Source organism: Hyaloscypha bicolor (assembly GCF_002865645.1).
Source record: "Hyaloscypha bicolor E unplaced genomic scaffold K444scaffold_136, whole genome shotgun sequence".
In the NCBI taxonomy this organism is placed as follows: domain Eukaryota; kingdom Fungi; phylum Ascomycota; class Leotiomycetes; order Helotiales; family Hyaloscyphaceae; genus Hyaloscypha; species Hyaloscypha bicolor.
Genome location: NW_020194638.1, coordinates 673,537 through 694,740, shown reverse-complemented (window position 1 = coordinate 694,740; position 21,204 = coordinate 673,537). Strand labels below are relative to the sequence as shown.

The 21,204-nt window shown below is 21.1% G+C and overlaps 1 protein-coding gene across 1 annotated transcript; it reads right to left on the bottom strand.

Annotated features, from left to right (window-relative positions):
* Positions 1-19,457: 19,457 nt before the first annotated feature.
* Positions 19,458-20,618, bottom strand: K444DRAFT_618414 (uncharacterized protein). Its single transcript, XM_024881319.1, has one exon. The coding sequence runs from the start codon at positions 20,183-20,185 to the stop codon at positions 19,571-19,573; it is 615 nt and encodes a 204-aa protein (XP_024730857.1). The 5' UTR covers positions 20,186-20,618; the 3' UTR covers positions 19,458-19,570.
* Between the last annotated feature and the right edge of the window lie 586 nt (positions 20,619-21,204).

The following is a 21,204-nucleotide window of genomic DNA, read 5'->3' as shown; positions in this document are numbered from 1 at the left end:
GCCAAAACAACATGATTTTCGACGAGTACGGCCTGCCGTACTATAATATTCTTAATATTTTAGCCTTAGGCTCAAAATATTATATTAGCCCTTTTCTTTCCTAACTTACTAAGCTAATAATCTGCCTTATAGATACTTCTTAGAACTTTATAAGAGTATTACCTTAATTATAAAGTTTCTATCCTCCTTATATTACTTACTATAAAATATATAAAAGAGAAACTATAATAAGACAAAAACCTCTATAAAATATACTAGAATATAAAATGTAACTTAATAATAAAATAATAAATTAAAAGTATAAATAGTAAAGTATAAATAGTATATAATATATAAAAGCTTAATTAATTAAATACTTATAAGGAATTATTCTCTAAGTCTATAGAAAAACTAGCTCTCTTATATAATTTCTGCAAGTTATATATAAAAGGCTATAGCCTTTACTATATAACCTAAACTTTAAAACTACTAAAATAATACGATTTTTAACGAATATAACCTACTATATTATATTATATAATATTTATATTTATAGAATTCCTTTTTAAAATATATATTTTATATATACTTTTAAAGCTTTTTAATTACTATTTCGATTTTGCTATTAAATTAAGTTCTTTGAGCTTTAGATTCTTCTAGAATTATAATATTTTGCTTTTTAAATTTCCTATTATAAATAAAATATTTATTTTAATATCTATAATACTTTTAAATATCTAGATATCTAATATCTTTACTAAATATCTAATATCTTTACTAAATATCTAATATCTTTACTAAATATCTAATATCTAAATTAGATATCTAGTATCTTAATTAAGTATCTAGATATCTAAATACCTTAAATATCTTTATTACCGAACTCTTTCTATAAATTTATTATAAACTACTTTACTTTTAAACTCCTTTTACTATAAACTATATATATATATTAGAAAGAACCTAAACTCGGTTTAGTATAAATACTAATAAAAGAAAGAAACTAATTAAAAAATAGAAAAATAGTATTAATTTAATAACTATAATAAAAAGTAATTTTCAGAAATATCTAATTACTAAAATATATTAGTATATCTTATATAAAAAGAGTAATAATAATTTATAGAATCTATTTTAGAATAATTTTAAGAACTTTAATACTAGAGTATATAATTTAATTAATTATATATTCTTATAAAATCTTCGAGCCTAATTTTAATATAATAGTATTTATATTAAATAGAATTATAAAAACCTTACTATTATATAATTCTTTATTAATTTTATTTAAGAAAAAACAAAAAATATATAAAATAAAGCTAATATTATTAATAGTAGTCTAATTAGAATAGATTCTTTTTAGAAACCTATTATATTAGTTTATTTTACTTTAGATAGAACTAAATATAAGAGAACTAGATACTTTTAGTTAAGAAATTAAGCTATTTATCTATTTTCTCTAAATTAAGGCTATTTACTACTTTTATTTTTATTATTACTAGTATTATTACTAAACCCGAACTTTTATTAATTAATATTTATTATTATTACTAGAAAGCTTATTAGAGAAATAATAAAAATATATTCTAAAATATAGAAATATAATAGAACTAATAATAGTTTTAATTATAAACTTATTTTTTTTTAATATTTACTAATATATAGAACTTCTAGAAAAAGTATTAATAAAAGCTTTTTCTATTATATTAAAGGAACGAATATAAGACTATTTCTAAAATAACTAGCTCTCGAGCTATATATATAAAGAAGCCTATATAAGTATTTATAGTTTTTTTAGAGGCCCCGGTTTCTATTATTAAAATTTAGATAAATAAAATACTATTACTTTAGTAATTATAATAATAAAGAATTCTTAAAAGATAATATTTAAGCTTATCTAAATACTAATTAATAACCTATATAAATTATAATATAGCTTTATTCTTATTTTATAAAATACCGAATTCCTATATAATAAATTTATTATTTTCTATTAAAGCTTACTAGTATATTAATATATAGTTTTTTTTCGGACTATTTTAATAAACTCAGCTAGCTTATTAATAAGCTCTAATTATTTATTACTATTTATAAAAAAAGTAATAAATTAATACTAAAATCTATTTTATTAATAAATAATACTATTTTTAAAATTCTTTAAGCTATTATCTATCTAGAAATCATAAATATAAATCTAGCTATAATATCGGAATCTATAATAACTACTTTAAGTCCTATAATTATAATAATTATATTTCGAAGTTATATTTTATATATAAAAGATTTAAATACTATTTATAGAAATATATATTAAAGAAATAAAAGACTAAAGAAATAAAAGACTAAAAATAATTAATTTAAAAATAGAAATATTTATTAATTTAAATCTCGAAATACCTGTAATTTTAATTAATACTTTAATAATACTTATATATAGTATATTATTAAATTCAAAAAAAAAGAAAATAATAAGAATAATAAAAACAAATTAGTAAATAATACTTTTAAAGCTTTACTAGTAAAAATAGATAAAAGAAAGAAATATTATTTAGATTCTTATTTTACTTTTATTAAAAGCTTTTTAACTACTTCTATTTCTTCTATTTCTACTATTTTTATAACTAATACTCTTATAAATAACCTTATTTCTCTTTTTCTTATATATTAGATAATAGATAAAAACTATATTTTAGAATTTATTAAATAAATAAAAGATATTTAGATATTTATAATTAATAATATATTAAGATATAATACTTATTACTTTTATAAAATTATAATTAATAATATATTAAAACATAATACTTATTACTTTTATAGAATTATAATTAATATTAGAGCTTCTAGATTCTTAATTACTAGTTCTAACTAATTTCAAGCTTTATAGTAAACTAATAATAGTATTAAAATTAATAAAATTAATAAAGATTAAGTTAATATCTAGTTTAATATTAGATCTATAATAATAAGAATACTAATTAGGTAAGTATAATTTCATATTATATTTATAAAAACTCTATTTTTATTTAGTTTAGCTAATATAAATAAACTAGAAGTCTATTTTAATAATCTTACTAAATATTTTATTATTTCTAATAAATGCTTTATATCTATAATATAATATTTTAAATACTTTTTCTTATTTTGGAATACTATTCTATAAAGCTTTATTTCCGAATTCTTTACTTATAATTTCTACTTTCTTATAAAGGTCAAATTATAATATCTATATTATTATTTTAGTTATTTATTTATTAGCAAGTTCTGAAATATATTAGAATAAATAGGCTATAATACTAATATAAAAGCCCTTAAATATCTTATAAAGTATTATAAATAATACCAGAAATTCGAATAATTACCGGAATAATTCAAGTTTAATCTAAAAAATAATATTAGCTTTAATTACTTTATTATTATTAATATTTTCTATATTTCTGGTAAGTCTATACTTTATATTATTAATAAAGACACTCGATATTAAGCCGGCTAATAGCTTTAAAATATTAGTATATTATATATTTGGGATATCCTAAAATAATATTAAATTAATACCTATTTAGGCTCTTCTAATAAGATTATAATAGATACCGGAAAGCAGTTTACTAATAAGAAGTTTATTTAGCTTATAAATACTATAGGAATTGAAATTAAAATTATTCTTATAGAAGTTTATAATTCTATTAGAATTATAGAATACTACTATAGCCCGATTTAATATACTTATCTTATTATTATAGCCAAAATTAATAAAATTAATAAAGATATTATACTTTAAATAGCCTTTAAGGCTATTAATAATTCCGCTAGATCTAATAGTATTATTCTAATCATTTTAGTTTATAATACTTTATTTTAAATAATTAAATATAATATCTTATTACTAATTATATTATAATAATTAGTAATACTTAAAAAGATGATAATAGAAATTCAGAATCTTTAAACTAGATACTAAATTATAAATACCCTAAATATTTAAAATAGTTCTAATATTACTAATATTTATAAACTTTTTTTGAATTTAAATATTCTTATATAATATAAAGAAAATACTAGTTAATTTAGTAATTAAAATAGACTATATAAGCTAGTAGCTATTAATAAAGAGAATAATATACTAGTTCTATTATATAATAATACTACTTTTTATTTGACTTTTATAAAGCCATTTTATATAGAAGATATTAAAGTTATTACTAATAGTTTCGAATCTAAAACTATTTCCGAATTCTATAATAAGACTAAAAATAATACAAATATAATTTCTCTTATTATTCCCGCCATTTTACTAAAATATAATAAAGAATACTTTTATAAAAATCTGGATTTTATAATATTTCTATAAGATAATAACTTATATAAAAACTTCTATTAAGTTAAAATTACTAGCTTTCTAGAAAAAAATATATTTAAAGTTATTTCTAGATCTTAAATACTAAATTTTTTTTTAATTCCCGGTTTATTAATAAGATTAAAAGTTAAAACTAGTTATCTAAATTTATAATAATAGTAATAAATATATAGTATTAATATAATTGCCTATTATTTAATATATTAGCTAGAGAATTATTCTTAATATTATTATTATAATAATAAATACTATAGAATTATATTTATATAATATCTTATAAGCTTATTAGAAAGATAAATCTAAAAAATAATTCTATTTTAAAAATTATAAAACTATTATATAATATATTAGAAGCTAGAAACTACTAATTTAAAACTTATTATTCTTATTATACTAATAAGCTTTCTATAAAATAATTAATTTATAACTCTTGCCTCTTTTATAATAAATAACTCTTTGAAATTATTAGCCTTTAAACTAATAATATTCTATTTATTAGAACTAATAACTTTATAAAAATAACATAACTAAAATTCTAAAAGACTAAATTCTTAGCTAAAAAATATAAATGTTTTACTTTTAACTATAATCTCAAATTTAATAGAAATATTATTTATATAAATATTACTAGAATTACTTTTATATAAAAATACTAATATAAAAACCTCTAAACTATTTCTATAAAGAATACTATTATTATAAGTAATAGAGATACTATTTATTAAGATCTTTCTATTAAGAACTAATATATTACCTAATATACTAGAGAAATATATATTATATTAGTCTATTAACTAGAAGCTTTATATAATTTATTAATTACTATTTAAGCTATTAAACTCTCGGAAACTAATATAAAGATATTTAATAAATATATTTAATAGTAAATTAAGAATATTATTAGAGAACTAAAATTAATAAAGCTAGTAAAGAAGTTCTTATATTTAATTGTTTTTATAGATATTTTATTTATAAATAATAAAGATCTTTTCTCTTAAATTAAATATATTCTAGTTCTAATAAATAGAACTAAATAAACTAATATTATTTATTAGTTCTTTACTAAATATAAAAGAGTTACTAGAAGTATTTTAGCTTTAGAACTTTATAATATAATTTATAGCTTTAATATAAGTACTTTAGTTAAATTTATAATTAATAAAATACTAGAAATAGAACTATTACTAATAGTTTATATAAATTCGGGGTCTTTATATAAATGCTTTATTAAATTAAAAATTACTTAAGAGAAATATCTAATAATTAATATAATATATTTCTACTAGATATATAAATAATAAGAAATTATAGAAATTAAATAGATTAAGAAAGAATCGAATTCTATTAATTCTATAATAAAATTAAAGCTAATAAATGCCTTTAAGTATTTAATTAATATAAATATAAATAGAATAGAAAAATATTATAAAAGAAGAAGTTATATATAAAAGGCTATAGCTTTTAGTATATAATTAAAACCTTAGAAATAATATAGATATATAAAAAATTTAAAAAATTTAATACTAGACCAAATTAGGGAATTTATATATAATTAGAAAAAAGTATTATTTTTTATATTTTTTAGAGAATTACTAGTATTAATATAGCTATTTCTTTAGAAGTTATATATATAGTTATAAAATATAAAATACGAGATATAAATAATAGAATATAGAATATAAAATATAATTATATAATCTTATATTTTATAAATAACTCGATTAGTAAACTAGATTTTATTAAATTTAGTAAATTTAGGAATTATATATTAATACTATAATACTATATTCTTTATTTTAAAATAATAACTTTACTAACTAATATAACTAGTATTTCTATATTTATATAATAGTATTATATATTACTAGTAATTTAATAGTAATTTAAAAGATTTTAAAAATAGTATTATTAATTAGTAAAATAGATTTCAATATTAATTTATTATTTCTTTTTATAAATAGTAATAAATAATTAGAGCTTATTAATAAACTAGTTAAGTTTATTAAAAAGGTCCGAAATTATATATTAATATACTAGTAAGCTTTAATAAAAAATAATAATTTTATTAAATAGAAATTTAATATTTTATAAAGTAAAAATAAAGCTATATTATAGTTCATATAAGTTATTAATTAGTATTTAAATAAGTTCAAATATTATTTTTTTAGAATCTTTTACTATTATAGTTATTAAAGTAATAATATTTTATTTATCTAAATTTTAATAATAGAAACCGAATTCTTTAAAAAAGCTATAAATATTTATATAAGCTTTTTTAAATATATAGCTTAAAAGCTAGTTATTATAAAAGTAATCTTATACTAATTTCTTTAATATAATAGAAAAAGCTTTTATTAGTACTTTTTTTAGAAGTTCTATATATTAGTAAATATTAAAGAAAATAGTAAGTTTATAATTAAAACTATTATTTATTTTATTATATTTCTATATTTTAGAATATATTTTTACTATTTCTCTAATAAGCTTTCTAGTAATAATAGTAAATATTAATTAATAGAAGTTCGGGTTTAGTAATAATACTAGTAATAATAAAAATAAAAGTAATAAATAGCCTTAATTTAGAGAAAATAAATAAATAGCTTAATTTCTTAACTAAAAGTATCTAGTTCTCTTATATTTAGTTCTATCTAAAGTAAAATAAACTAATATAATAGGTTTCTAAAAAGTCTAATATAAAAACCTCTAAACTATTTCTATAAAGAATACTATTATTATAAGTAATAGAGATACTATTTATTAAGATCTTTCTATTAAGAACTAATATATTACCTAATATACTAGAGAAATATATATTATATTAGTCTATTAACTAGAAGCTTTATATAATTTATTAATTACTATTTAAGCTATTAAACTCTCGGAAACTAATATAAAGATATTTAATAAATATATTTAATAGTAAATTAAGAATATTATTAGAGAACTAAAATTAATAAAGCTAGTAAAGAAGTTCTTATATTTAATTGTTTTTATAGATATTTTATTTATAAATAATAAAGATCTTTTCTCTTAAATTAAATATATTCTAGTTCTAATAAATAGAACTAAATAAACTAATATTATTTATTAGTTCTTTACTAAATATAAAAGAGTTACTAGAAGTATTTTAGCTTTAGAACTTTATAATATAATTTATAGCTTTAATATAAGTACTTTAGTTAAATTTATAATTAATAAAATACTAGAAATAGAACTATTACTAATAGTTTATATAAATTCGGGGTCTTTATATAAATGCTTTATTAAATTAAAAATTACTTAAGAGAAATATCTAATAATTAATATAATATATTTCTACTAGATATATAAATAATAAGAAATTATAGAAATTAAATAGATTAAGAAAGAATCGAATTCTATTAATTCTATAATAAAATTAAAGCTAATAAATGCCTTTAAGTATTTAATTAATATAAATATAAATAGAATAGAAAAATATTATAAAAGAAGAAGTTATATATAAAAGGCTATAGCTTTTAGTATATAATTAAAACCTTAGAAATAATATAGATATATAAAAAATTTAAAAAATTTAATACTAGACCAAATTAGGGAATTTATATATAATTAGAAAAAAGTATTATTTTTTATATTTTTTAGAGAATTACTAGTATTAATATAGCTATTTCTTTAGAAGTTATATATATAGTTATAAAATATAAAATACGAGATATAAATAATAGAATATAGAATATAAAATATAATTATATAATCTTATATTTTATAAATAACTCGATTAGTAAACTAGATTTTATTAAATTTAGTAAATTTAGGAATTATATATTAATACTATAATACTATATTCTTTATTTTAAAATAATAACTTTACTAACTAATATAACTAGTATTTCTATATTTATATAATAGTATTATATATTACTAGTAATTTAATAGTAATTTAAAAGATTTTAAAAATAGTATTATTAATTAGTAAAATAGATTTCAATATTAATTTATTATTTCTTTTTATAAATAGTAATAAATAATTAGAGCTTATTAATAAACTAGTTAAGTTTATTAAAAAGGTCCGAAATTATATATTAATATACTAGTAAGCTTTAATAAAAAATAATAATTTTATTAAATAGAAATTTAATATTTTATAAAGTAAAAATAAAGCTATATTATAGTTCATATAAGTTATTAATTAGTATTTAAATAAGTTCAAATATTATTTTTTTAGAATCTTTTACTATTATAGTTATTAAAGTAATAATATTTTATTTATCTAAATTTTAATAATAGAAACCGAATTCTTTAAAAAAGCTATAAATATTTATATAAGCTTTTTTAAATATATAGCTTAAAAGCTAGTTATTATAAAAGTAATCTTATACTAATTTCTTTAATATAATAGAAAAAGCTTTTATTAGTACTTTTTTTAGAAGTTCTATATATTAGTAAATATTAAAGAAAATAGTAAGTTTATAATTAAAACTATTATTTATTTTATTATATTTCTATATTTTAGAATATATTTTTACTATTTCTCTAATAAGCTTTCTAGTAATAATAGTAAATATTAATTAATAGAAGTTCGGGTTTAGTAATAATACTAGTAATAATAAAAATAAAAGTAATAAATAGCCTTAATTTAGAGAAAATAAATAAATAGCTTAATTTCTTAACTAAAAGTATCTAGTTCTCTTATATTTAGTTCTATCTAAAGTAAAATAAACTAATATAATAGGTTTCTAAAAAGAATCTATTCTAATTAGACTACTATTAATAATATTAGCTTTATTTTATATATTTTTTGTTTTTTCTTAAATAAAATTAATAAAGAATTATATAATAATAAAGTTCTTATAATTTTATTTAATATAAATACTATTATATTAAAATTAGATTTAAAGATTTTATAAAAATATATAATTAATTAAATTATATACTATAATATTAAAGTTTTTGAAATTATTCTAGAATAGATTCTATAGATTATTATTACTTTTCTTATATAATATATACTAATATATTTTAGTAATTATATATTTCTAAAAATTAGCTTTTATTATAGTTACTAGATTAATATTATTTTTCTATTTCTTAATTAGTTTTTTTTTCTTATTAGTATTTATACTAAACTAAGTTTAGGTTTTTTCTAATATATATATATATAATTTATAATAAAAGGAATTTAAAAGTAAAATAGTTTATAATAGATTTATAGAAAGAATTTAGTAGTAAAAATACCTAGATATCTAATTTAGATACTAGATATCTAGTTTAGATACCTAATTAAGATACTAGATATCTGGTTTAGATATTAGATATTTAGATATCTAATAAGGATATTAAAATAAATATTTTGCCTTTAAATATTTTATTTATAATAAGAAATTTAGGAAGTAAAATATTATAATTCCGGAAGAATCTAAAGCTTAAAAAACTCGATTTAATAATAAAATCGAAGTAGTAGTTAAAAAGCTTTAAAGATATATATAAGATATATATTTCGGAAAGAGAATTCTATAAATATAAGTATTATATATATAGAAAAAATAGTTTCTAAGAAAGTAATTTTAGAGCTAAAAGAAGTTAGTTTTAAAGAATAATAAAAGTTAAATAATTAAATAATTAAATAACTAATTACTTATTAATTAGTAAAAGCTAGTTGTTTTCTTTATAGGCTATTAAATACTTTTAGAACTAATCTAAAATCTTTTCTAATCTATATATATAAACTAATTAGTATTAGTTTACTAGTAATATATAATATTATTATATAGGTATAAAAATACTAGTTATATTAAGTTAGTAAAGTTATTATTATTTAGAAATAGGAATTATAGTATTATAATATTAATATATAATTCTTAGATCTACTAAACCTAAAGAAATCTAGTTTACTAATTAAGTTACTTATAGGATATAAGGTTATATAACTATATCCCGTATCTTATATTTTATTACTTATATTCTATATCTTATATTTCGTAACTTTTAAAGAAATAGCTATATTAATATTAATATTATTTTTATTTTTAGTATTATCTTTTTATTATAGGTATCTTAATAATTTATTAGTAATAGTATATTTAATTTCTTTAATATATTTGACTTTAAAATTAAATAGTTAAATCTATACTAGCTAATAAATAACTAAAGCTTTAGAAAGATTTATAGCTACTTTACTTAGCTATATAATAAATATATTAGTATCCAGTTTAAATAATAAAATAAACTTTATATAGCTAGAATTATATTTTTTATAAATACTTTACTAGCCTTTAATATTCTCTTTTAGTAATATTATATCTTTATTTAATATTATTTCAGATTTCAGACTTATATTATATAATTCTCTTTTTCTTTTTCTTATTATATTAACTAAAAGTTCTACTTTATTTATTTAGACTAATATTTACTATTAATAAAATTATTCCCTAATCTTCTAATAAATTATAGTATAACTTATAAAATATTAAAATAGTAGTAGGCTTTTCTTAAAGAATTTATATAGCTTATATTTATTTATTACTTTAGTTCTATATTATATCTTTTCTTATTAAATAATAAATAGATTTAGTAATAACTCTAAAGCCTTTAATTTAAATATAGTAATAAATAATAATTCTAATAAATATCTTATTTTCTATTATATTATTATAATATTTCTATTTTAAGATCTTAGTAATTCCTAAGCTTAAAAGGCTTTTTCTAAATACTTTATAAATAAAGCTAGTAATAACTATATTATTATAATAGAATTATAATATTTTTTAATATTAGTTCTGGCTTATTTAACTTTATTTAAGGTTATATTTAGGTTTTAAAGATATTGAAATATAAAATACCGAATACTAGATAAAATAAGCTATTTATTATAATTTATATAAAGTTTTTTAATTCTAATATTATTAATAAATAATATAGTAATTTCGGGAAATAGATTCTTTAGAATAGTTATAATAATTTATATAAACTATATAATAGAATTAATAGCTTTCTAAAATAGTATAATTATTCTTAATAGCCTTAGAAATATTATAAATATAGTTAAATCTTTATTATAAGTATCTAGTATAAGTTAATTATATTTAAAAAAGAAATTAATTAAAGAAATATAAATATATCTAGTAAATTTCTTTAAGATTTTATTAATAAATAAAAATAGATTAATATCTTATAGAATTACTAAATTTATTTTTATAGTAATATTAATTAGTCTATAAGTTCTAGTAATCTTTTTAGTAACTAAAAACTATAAATTTCGGTAAGATCTATTATATTTTTTAAGAATTCTATAATCTAGATATTTTAATAGTATTTTTATTATTATTAGTACTAGAGCTTTAAAATATAAAAAATTCTTCTCTTACTAGGCCCTATATTTAATAGTTTTAATTAGAATAGATAAGCTAATATTCTTATAAACTTTTCCTATTTCTTTCTAATTAAATATAATTATATTTATTTAATTAATTATTAATATTTGAAATATAGCTAGTTTCTTTTTCTAAAGCTAGTTACTAATATCTAATTATTTAAGATATTTCGAAATAAGTTATAAATCTTTTAAAATAGCTAATATTCTTAATAAAAGATAGTTCTTATACTTTTATAATATATTTCTATAAATATTTTCTAATTTTAAATCTCTTAAACTAGTTCGGATATTTATTTAAGCCTTTTCTAGTTCTATTATTAGTATTTACTAGTTAAATCTTTTTATTTTATATTTTATATATTTTTATAACTAGAAATAAATTATAGTTATTACCTTCTTCTTTAAAAGCTATAGCTATTTTCTCTAATATTATTTTTATTTAATTTCCGGAATTTATAACTTTTTTATTTAATTTCTTTCTAATTAGATATAAAAAATATCTTTTTATCTAGTATTCTAATATATTTTTTCTTAAGCTTTTATATATTCCAGAATTCTTTCTAGTTTTAGGTTCTATATTTCTTAGTTTTAGAAATATATTTCTTTATTATTAGAAAATATTACTTTATTTTTTCTTTAGAAATATCTTTATTTAATATTTTTTTTACTCCTTTTTTTATTAAATCCGGAATTACTTTTAATAATATTCTAATTAGAGTTTTTTCTGCTTTAGTTTCTTTAAAAATATTATTAATTTTCTGAACTTTTAAACCTAAAATAAAAGAATTAGTAAGAAACTCTAATATCTTTCTATTTCCTCTAATATTACTACTAGTTATAATATTAGATTCTATTTTATATTACTTAATTTCTTAATTCTAAAAGCTTAGTATTTTTAAAAATTTTATTTTTATTATTTTCAGGTATTCTTTAAAAATAAAATAATTATAATAGTATAAGTATTCTAGTTATTTTTAAAATTAGTAAATCTTTTATTCTATAAACTATTACTTTTATATATAATATTTATTTTTATCTTTACTAAAAATAGTTAATTAAATAAAATCTTTAAAACTCTTTTAACTAGAAAAAATATATCTTTATATTCTATTTTATTTATAACTTTAGTTTTAAACTTTATTATTTCTATAAATCTAAATTTAGTTCTAATAATAATAGATATTTAATAATCTATAATATTATATATTATTTTACTAATATTTCTAGAAATCTTTTTAAGAAAAATATTAACTTTAGCTCTAGTATTAATTATTCTTTTATATTTAATATTTCTTTAAAGTTTTTAAAATATAAATTAGAGATATAGAGATTATATAATATATTTATAAACTAATAATATTCGAATATTAATACTATTATTTTTAAATTAAATAATTCTATTAGTATTAGATATTTAAATTAGTATTTCTAATTTCTTAAATATTTTATTTATTATATAAGCTATAACTACTAGCTTTATAAATCTTCTAGTATATTTAATTATATTTAATATAATAGTATTTTCTATTTATATAATAGCAAAATAAAGAATATTATCTTTAATTTATTAGTTTTAAAATATAATAGCTAAATATAGTATTTTTAAGATATTAATAAATATTTTTATTTCTTTTTAAATCTTTAGAAATAAAATAGTTATTTTCTTTAGTAGTTTTATTAGAATATTATTAATTTTAGAAATCCTATACTTATTATAATTAAAAGTATACTAGGTTTCTAATTTATTCTATTTATTTCCGGAAATATTAATATCTATATTTGTAGCTAGACTATTTCTTATTTATTATTTCTTAGAATAATATTCTTCTAGCCTTTTATATAAGATAGCTTTTCTTTTATTCTGGCTTATTTTCAGAAAACCTCTTTAGCTATTTCTGTTTCTTTTCTCTTTTTTCTTAATAAGAAATCCGTTATAATATTAATAGAAATACTATTTATAACTAAATTTTAATATTATTTATTAATTTCAGAATCTGAAATATTAGTAATTTTAATATAATTTCCTCTAAAGCAAAATAGCTATTTAGATTCTCTAAATATAATTTACTTGCTTTTATATATAGATTCCGGTTAGCTAGTTCTTTTTTCTCTTTTTTATTTAGTAAACTAGATATTCTCTATTAATTTCTAAATATTTTTAAGTTAAATATTTAAGTTATAATTAAATTCTTCTTTTCGGATTTAGAAAATAATTTAGTTAAACTACTAGTATTTACTAGTAAGAAAAAAGGAAATACTTTTTTATTTAAACTTAAATAGCCTTTTATATTATTTTCTATTAAATTAGTAAATATATCTATAATTTATAAGCTCTTTTATTAGTAAGTAATAGAATTAAAAGATATAGATATATTCTAGATTAATAATATTATTTTTGTTTTTATTATAATACCTGTAGTAAATTTATTCTTTTAATTCTAGATCTATATTATAGGCTATATTAACTTAAATAGTATTTCCTAATTATATTTAAAAGTAATTTCTTTTAGAATATAATTATTTAGACTTTCTATTTATTCTAGTTTAATTATTATAGCTATTATAGTATTTCTTATAACCTCTATTATAACTTCTAGTATATTTTTCTTAAAAACCCGAATTATACTTACTAGACTATTAATACTATTATATCTACTATAATTAATTAGATTATATAAATAGGCTATAAATATTTTCTCGAATTATAATAGTAATTATATTAAATTATTTCTATAGATTCTCTTAAGTTATAATAGTAATAGATAGTTTTTCTAGACTTCTTACTAGCTAGTTAATATTATCTTTTTTAGATTTACTACTTTTAGTAGGTTTTATATAATTAGCTATAGGCTGGATTTTCTTTTTATTTATATTTATAATAGCTTTAGAAAATATAATAGAAAGAACTAGTATAGCAGAACCTCGCTATAACGATCCCTTGATATAATAATTAGTCCGTGTACCCCATACAAAAACCTCGCAGTATTATTAGATATTTTCGGTCCCAAACCCCTGTTACTACCAAAAGTTAACAATAACCTCGCAATATTATTAAATATTCTCGGTCCCGAGGCAATCGTTATAGCGAGGTTCTGCTGTAATAAGTAATTATTTTCTGGTTTAGAAACTATATTATAAATTATTATATTTAAGTATTTTTATCTAAATCTGAATATATTTGAATTATTAGTAATATTAAAACAGTATTTTTTTTCTTTATACTAATAAAATATTACTATCTTCTTATATATCTTATTATATTTATAAATAAAAATATTTATAAGTTTAAAATTTATATTTTTAAAAATATAATTTTTTATTAAAATAAATAATTCTCTTATAAATTCTCGATATTAAATAATTTCATTTATTTCATTTATTTCATTTATTTCATTTATTTCATTTATTTCATTTATTTCATTTATTTCATTTTTCATTTATTTCATTTATTTCATTTATTTCATTTATTTCATTTATTTCATTTATTTCATTTATTTCATTTCTTTTTAATAATTTCTTTAATACTTTATTAAATATATTAATATAAGATTTAGAAGAAATTTCTTTATTCTGGGCTTATATAATAATTTAATTAAGAAAATTATAGCTAATTTTAAATATTTATATTCTCGGAATTTCTTTAGTAAGGCCTTAAAGAATTTAGTCTTTTAGTAATTTTCTAGATTATTAGTATAATATTCCGGTATAGCCTTAATCTAATTCTTATAAATGAAAAAGATAAAATAAATAATTTTCTTTCTTTTAGTATTATTAGAAATATAATAGTTTTTATATATATTTATAGAAATATTACTTTCCTAAAACTATAGTATTTTAGAAGCTTCTATAAATAGCAGATTTAAATCCGGTACTAGTATATATTTATTTTTAGTTATATTAATCTTAATAATTTCTTCTATAATTAATTATAGAGTTTCTATATTTAAAACTTTTACTAATAAGATTTCTAAAGAACTAATTTCCCGTTTAAATATATCTTTTAGTTTAGGAACCGGAATTTAAGAAAAACTAGTTAATAATAATAAATATAATTAAAGTTCGAGTTTTAATATTAATAATAATAAGATAATAGCTTTTCTAATCTTATTCTTATTATTTATATTCTCTTTTCTATTTTATTAGCTTAATATTTATAGTATTTCTCCTTATTTTTACTAAACTAAATATATTTAATAATACTATTAAAAGTAATAATAAATATAATAAATATAATTTTATTAATTTTTCTGACTTTTCTAAATTCTCTTTTTTATTTCTATTTAGTATTATTTTCTTTCTCTAGAAGTTTCTCTAGATTATCTATATAATTTCTTATTTCCAATTTCTTTTTAATTTTTACTCCCGATTTCTATTTACTATTTTATTTAAAATTAAAAATATTTTCTTTTTTAGATATTTTTTCCGGACTTAGAAATAAGCTTTTTTACTAAAACTAATACTATCTTTATTCCGGTCTTTATTATAACTAAAAATAATATATAAATTAATAATATAACTTTATTTCCGAGTATTAAAGCCTATTTCTAATTAAAATCTAATTTATATTATCTTAATATAATATTTCTTATTCTATTTTCTTTACTTCTTTTTCTTTTATAATTAGCCTCTATTTTTACTACTTTTATATATTATACTAGTAACTATATCTTATAGTTAACCTATATTCAAATTACTAAATATATTAGAAATTAATATAAGATACTAAGATTAATACTTATATATTCTTAATATTTTAGCTTTAAGCTTAAGATATTATAATAGTTCTTTTTTCTCTAAACTTATTAAGCTAATAATTCACCTTATAAATATCTCTTAGAACCTTATAAAAGTATTACCTTAATTATAAAGTTTTAATCTTCTCTATATTACTTACTATAAAATATATAAGAGAGAAACTATAATAAAACAAAAACCTATATAAAGTATACTAGAATATAAAATATAACTTAATAATAAAATAATAAGATTAAAAGTATAAATAGTAAAATATAAATAATATATAGTATATAAATACTTAATTAATTAAATACTAAAAAGGAATTATTCTCTAGAACTATAAAAAAACCAGCTTTCTTATATAATTTCTATAATTTATATATAAAAGACTATAGCTTTTATTATATAACTAAAACCTTAAAACTACTAAAATAATATAATTTTTTAAAGAGTATAGCCTATTATACTATAATACTCTCTTATATTAAGCCATATATTACTAAAGAATTTAGGATATTATATAAGATATTTAATTAACTATATAGAAATTAGTAAGAGATAGAGAGAGTAAAATAAAAATCGGTAGAAAAATGCCAAAAATACTATTAAATAAATAATTTTAGTAATATTATATAGTTTTAAAGTAATATATAGCTATCAGGGGATTGAGAATACTATAAAGTATTAATATTTAATAGAAATTAAATTTTTATTAAGGTATTAATTAAATATTAAGATTTTAATTTTTGGGCAGTTAAGTAGTTTGGGCGGTTGGCCAATAAAACCTTCTAGTACAGGCTCGGCAGAATAGCTGGCCAGCAGTGCTCCCCACCGAAACGCACCCCCGGTGGCGTAATAACTATACGAGGATCAGACAAGTCCATAAGAATACTACTATACCCTCTTCTCAGTTCGTAAGTCAAGCTCCTTCGATCGCACCAATTAATCTAATAATACATCTTAGCGCCAGTATATATAATACATCAAGAGCAATAGAAAATGTCGAAGCTATTAATTTGACCCTTCCCGATAACCCCAACCTCCGAGTAATCCTTCTTCCAAAGTCCGAATTAGCACTCTATTCTATCCGCTTACAGGAGAATAACAGTATACTCTTTCCAGTCAAAGAAAGCATCTATTTACCATCGCCCGATACCAGCTCTTCCGAAAACGAAGGTAGCCCCATACTAAACAATAAGGATACTTCAAAATACCAGACCTATATAACTAGGCGAAGGCGTAACCGAAGCCAGGAGATCATTTTACTTAAATAATCGGAGAATAAAGAAAAGTTCACGCTTGGCGGGTTATAGGATAATAAAGTAGTCCTCAAGCATCTACATTCTGCCGACAAGAAGTCGTGCTATATTAACCTTTTTTACGCCCAGCTATATCCAGACCCAGACTGCGGCTCCTTAGTACTCTTTAGCGGCTTAGCATCTATATTCTATATATAGTCCCTTATAGTCCCTCAAGTCGAGAACAATATAATACCGGATAAAGAAGCTACACTCAAGTACGGTTATTGGCAAGTAACGTTTGGTAAAGAATTAGACTTCGAGATCAAGATTCTACTATAGGCTGCCAGAAAAATATACCATAACTAGGTACCTATCTCTCCCTCCCTAATACTGCTAATAAAGCGTTCGGATAAAGAGGCTATAATAAGGAAGAGAACTGTGGAAGACGGGGGGGAGACGACTAGAGAAGACGGGGAGGGAGCTAGGGAAGGCCAGGGGAGGACTAGAGAAGATAGGAAGACGATTGGGAAAACGGGGAAAACACCCCGAGCTCGTACCCTGAATATACTTATCGGCAAAACACGCCGAATACTAGTCTTCAAAAAGGCTACTCCAAAAGGAACTATAGTTGCAATTAAGGTATACCGGTAATATATAGTAAAGAAGTTTGCGGATATATAGAGGAATAAAAAGAAGATATTAAGCTCCTTAGATTATATAAGTAATCTATAAAAATCCTCTTTACTTTAATCTCACGTTTTACTAGCCGTCTATTATAAAGCTTCTAAATTATAATACTCCGAATTTATACCTCGAGTTAGAATACGGTAGATAAGACCTTTCGAAGTTTATAGACGGACGGGAATATCGGAATTATTTAAAGATATAGTATACCAGATATAGATAGATATTAGTAGCGGTATAGAGTATATTTATTCCAAGAATATACTCTATCTTAATATCAAAGCCGAAAATATCCTCTTTAGCAAAGGCTATCGGGCCAAGATTTGCAATTTTGGATTCTCTATCCAAAATACTATCGAACCAGTACTTTGGGATGGAGAAATACCTACTTATATACTACCAGAGTTCCTTCACACTGGTAAACGAGGGCGCCCAGCTAATATCTGGGATTATGGACTCGTTATGATATTTGTTCTCGGCATATAGCCACTATTACCCCCTAGTAAGTGGACAATCGCAAATATTCGTATAGAGAAGGGGAATGCCGCTACAAAGATACTCGAGTGGTTTGGCGAGGTCGAAAGAAGCAAGGAGACAATACCAGACAAATATTTTCTACTCCTTAAAATGCTTGCCATAAACCCAAACCACAGAATCACATCTTCAGAACTGGTCAAGAATTTGCGTAGACCGCCACAAGTTGAAGCTCTCATTGGGGAACTCCTTGTCTAAGCGGAAGGGGTCTTCGAGTTTCCTTTAAGGGGAGGGAGGAGTAGATGCAAACGGCATAGTTGAGGGATACCATGGTTTTGTGGTCACTCTATAATACTCCCGTGTTCTACTCTACCTATGATCATTTGGCCCTCATGTTTTGCAAACATTTTCTTTGAATCGAAAAGATTGCTCTAGTATGTCCTACGTGTGTCAGAAGAAGAAAGAGGATGACAAGGCAACGTCGAAGCAAGCTATGTTCAATGCCGGACAAAGTAGCGCGGACAGGCACAGAAACAAGGGGTAAGCGGCGCTGGCTTGCCAATGTTCCTCACTCGAACTGTACGGCAAAGAATTCAATTTTAGAGCATGTATTTAACATGAATGGACCGAGGGAAAACTGAATAAATCCGAACTAAATGGCTGGCACAAGGAAAGTTTACAAAATGTCGTTTCACTATCCTATCACCGCCTCCAAATTTAACCGTTATCCGAAAAATCTTGAACGTGCATTCACGCACCACCAGCTCTCGCCCCAGGCTTTCGACCCCGCTTCCGAGGCTTTCCCCCTTGCTTCGTGAAGAAGTTCTCCTTTAGTGACTGCAGTGTATGGCCTGGGAAATGCCGTCCTATCTCTGCCCAGGTCTTGTCGTCGTGGACCATCTTGGCCAGTAGAATCTCTTGCCTTTCAGTTAGTTCCTTCCCTGGCCTCCGTGTTGAGATAGTGTCAGAGGTAGACTCTCGTGTCCTTGAACGGCGTATTGTCTGACGCCGCAGCAGTGCCTGACGCATTCTAGAATCAAGAGGAAATGATTGAGAGTGTTCGCGGTCGGGGTTACTGTCTTGTCTCTGCCCCCTGTGCTGAGAAAGCGGCAGCAAATCTTGAGAAAATGTGAGATAGTACACGACCTTCGACGCGATAGTCTTCAGCGTAAAGTATCCGTGGATTGGCATCTCTTCACTCTCCTGCGTCCCGCTGGAAGAGGCTACTGCAGCAGCTTGATATGAAATATCGAGGGGATGACTGGGACGGCCATCCGTATCGTTACGTGCCCGGTCCTTCGTCCGCCTGACCCGTTTCCGAGAGTGTGGCCTGCCGCCTCTCGTAGGGCCCGCGGCGTCGCTCATATCAGCATAATCTTCGTCGTCAGAATCATCGGCGCTTCCACCGTCTACTATTTTCTGGTCGGTATCGGAGAGTTCCTATTCCTCGTCCGGGGCTGTGATTTGAACGCGTGACTTTGGTTCTTCGAGATCCGCGGATTCGGATGTGGCAGAAGCGGTACTAGCAGTGGTAACCGCTCTGGTGGGAGCTATCGTGCGTGGACGTTTGCGGCGGTCATGTCTGTTGGCACCTCGGCGACGTTGCTTTGGCAGGTGGCCGTTCTTCAAGTCTGGCTGGTGGGGCGACGCCGCCGCTAAGGCCAGCAATGGGGACTGAGTTTGTGGTGGGATGTAGATTTGTGGCGATAAGAGATTGAAATTTCTCGGTTAATGATGAGATGTACGGATGGTGGGCTGAAGGTGTTTATCTGAGAATAACCTATATGTTGCAAGTGACTTGATTTTGTGCCTCCGTATAGGTAGGCAGATTCGTAGTGCACATTTGCGTTCAATAATTTGAACGAATTCAGAAGCTTACTTAAAGTAAGAGTCGTGACTTAATGACAGAGAAGCTGCTCAATCTCCATCACACCACATGGAAAAAGGAAGGGACGCAAGAATACCAGTCGCAGCCGAGGCTTGTTACTCCCCAGTCTTTGAATGTCCAAACCTATCCAGAACATTGAACAAGCCTCAATGTCCAAATCCGCCTGGGTAAATCCTATCAATTGCCATGGCATTGTTGTAACTAATGAGCATTTGAAGTACCCCCATAATATTCTTATTCTCGAGCCAAGATCGTGGAATCGCCGTAGGAACCGCAGGAAACAAACGACGGAGGCATTCCAGAGCTTTTATCAGATATTCCAAAAGCCGATCAGTCCAAATTCCTCAAAGACTCACATGGGTTTCGCCAGTTACATGAGCTGGGCCAGGACCAAACGCTAAATTCCGGCGGAGACAACATCCACGAGTTGAACAATGAGCCTGCGTTATTACGACATGAGATGAATGCCGATGAGACGACTATTCCATTTAATGGA

Coding starts and splice junctions, on each gene's coding strand:
- K444DRAFT_618414 (XM_024881319.1), bottom strand. CDS start 20,185: ATGAGCGACGCCGCGGGCCCTACGAGAGGCGGCAGGCCACACTCTCGG.